At 42.6% G+C, this 1,736-nt stretch overlaps 1 protein-coding gene across 1 annotated transcript in view; it reads left to right on the forward strand.

The window, feature by feature from the left end:
• The first annotated feature begins 347 nt into the window (after nt 1-347).
• LOC143289629 (uncharacterized) overlaps nt 348-1,736 on the forward strand; it is a 108,796-nt gene continuing 107,407 nt past the window's right edge. The window contains exon 1 of the mRNA XM_076598673.1: nt 348-436. Coding sequence (XP_076454788.1) covers nt 361-436 — 76 coding nt within the window. The 5' untranslated portion in view covers nt 348-360. The remainder of the gene's footprint in view (nt 437-1,736) is intronic.

A 1,736-nucleotide genomic window follows, 5' to 3' on the forward strand; every position in this document is an offset into this window, starting at 1 on the left:
TAATTCGAGATTTAAAGGGATTTTTAAAAACGACAAGTCGAAGTTAATAATATTTTGAACTATTACTACCATTGCTTTGTCAAAATGCTATCTATTTCTAGTGCTGTGTTTATTTACAGACGCAAAATTGTCCTTAAACTTGCAAAGATGCGTTCGTCTACCGGCAGGTGCTTTCCGGCGGCGGAAGAATATTATCTTCATGTAAATGAAGCGCAGAAGGAGGGGAGAGTAAACTTTCCTGTGAACAGGGGGACTCGGTGTCATCATGCAATTCTATGTCCAAAATCTACGGATAGCTGTTTTGTGAGGATAATGTGGAGGAGAGTGTTCTGACGTGAGGATTAAGGAGTTAACACGTGCATGGAAGCTATGGTGATCTCTGGTCGTCTGCAAATCTTGCTGATCACACTGGCGCTGAGTTGTAACCACGTTTTTGGTGAGAGTGTACCCTTACGATTTCATGCATTCCGATACTATCATCGCTTCCCCCGTTACGCTGACTGCTTGGTTAATCTGCACAGCCGTTAATTTAACTGTGCATTCCAGAGATAATTGATTGGTTGTGCATGCACGATGCTTTTCTCTCAAGATAGAACTGCATAAGTGAATTAAAATAGTATTTCCGAAGCATTATGATTTCGCTCGCCGTCCATTTTGGCACACGGTTGGGGTCAGGATGTAGCAGACAGCCGTCGCGACGAGGGGTCAGCGGGGGACAATTAATCAATGAATTGTCGAATTAACCCGGGATAATATGACGCGCTTTGCTTTGCCTCAACATTCTGTTGTAAGCTACCTACCTCATTGTCCATTCCAGAGCACAAATTAGCGTTAGCAGAAAGATGATTGAAGATTGACTTGGAAGGGGATCGTATGCACGTGTGCCTGTCGTGTGTGTGTGCGTGCACACGCGCATGATCACGCACACACACACACACGCATGATTTTTTGCCCATTTTTATGCGAGTGTAGACAGTATTACTGTACAAAACATATGTGCATGGGTCTGTTAGTATGATGTGTATGCTTTCGTACATGTATACATTATACATAATTGTGTGTGGTGTATATGTGGCTTTTCAACATTGGTACATTGCTTGGGGGTCAGGGGGTGGGGGGAAGACACCCGCTCATGCATATCTGTGTATATATATATATGTGTGTGTGTGTGTGTGTGTGTGACTGTATTGGATCTCCACTGTCTGAATGCCCATACATTTTGTTCGTTTGCTCTTTTGCTTAACGTCTATCCACATTTGAAATTTTAGACAAAAATCTATATGACTCCCACCCCACCCATGTCTTAAATCATTACACCTTTCCCTGTTCCTCTCTCGTCAATTAGCATTAAGAAGAAAAAAAAAGGGAAATAAATAAAATAACTAGTTAACCAGTAGAATTACAACAAAGAGCCAATTGGGCTCCAAATTCTCTGTGTGTGTGTGTGTGTGTGTGCATGCGTGTAGTTGTATACTTAATGTCACATCTGCTTGGCAGATACCTGACTGGAGCATAACCCAACGCACTTGTCAGGCCTTAGGGTTAGTGAGTGCATACTTACATGTACCTACCAGAGCCGATTAAAAAAAAAAATTTGCCAGAGGACAACACTAGTCTGATGTTGCCATGGGTTCTGTTTCAGAGCACCAAGTGTGTGCTGCACACGGGACCTCGCTTTATTGTATCATCTGAATGACTAGGAGTTGGATGATTTTTCAGTGGGAGGAAGACGAAAG

The sequence above is a fragment of the Babylonia areolata genome, chromosome 14 (genome assembly GCF_041734735.1).
Source record: "Babylonia areolata isolate BAREFJ2019XMU chromosome 14, ASM4173473v1, whole genome shotgun sequence".
Classification (NCBI taxonomy): domain Eukaryota; kingdom Metazoa; phylum Mollusca; class Gastropoda; order Neogastropoda; family Buccinidae; genus Babylonia; species Babylonia areolata.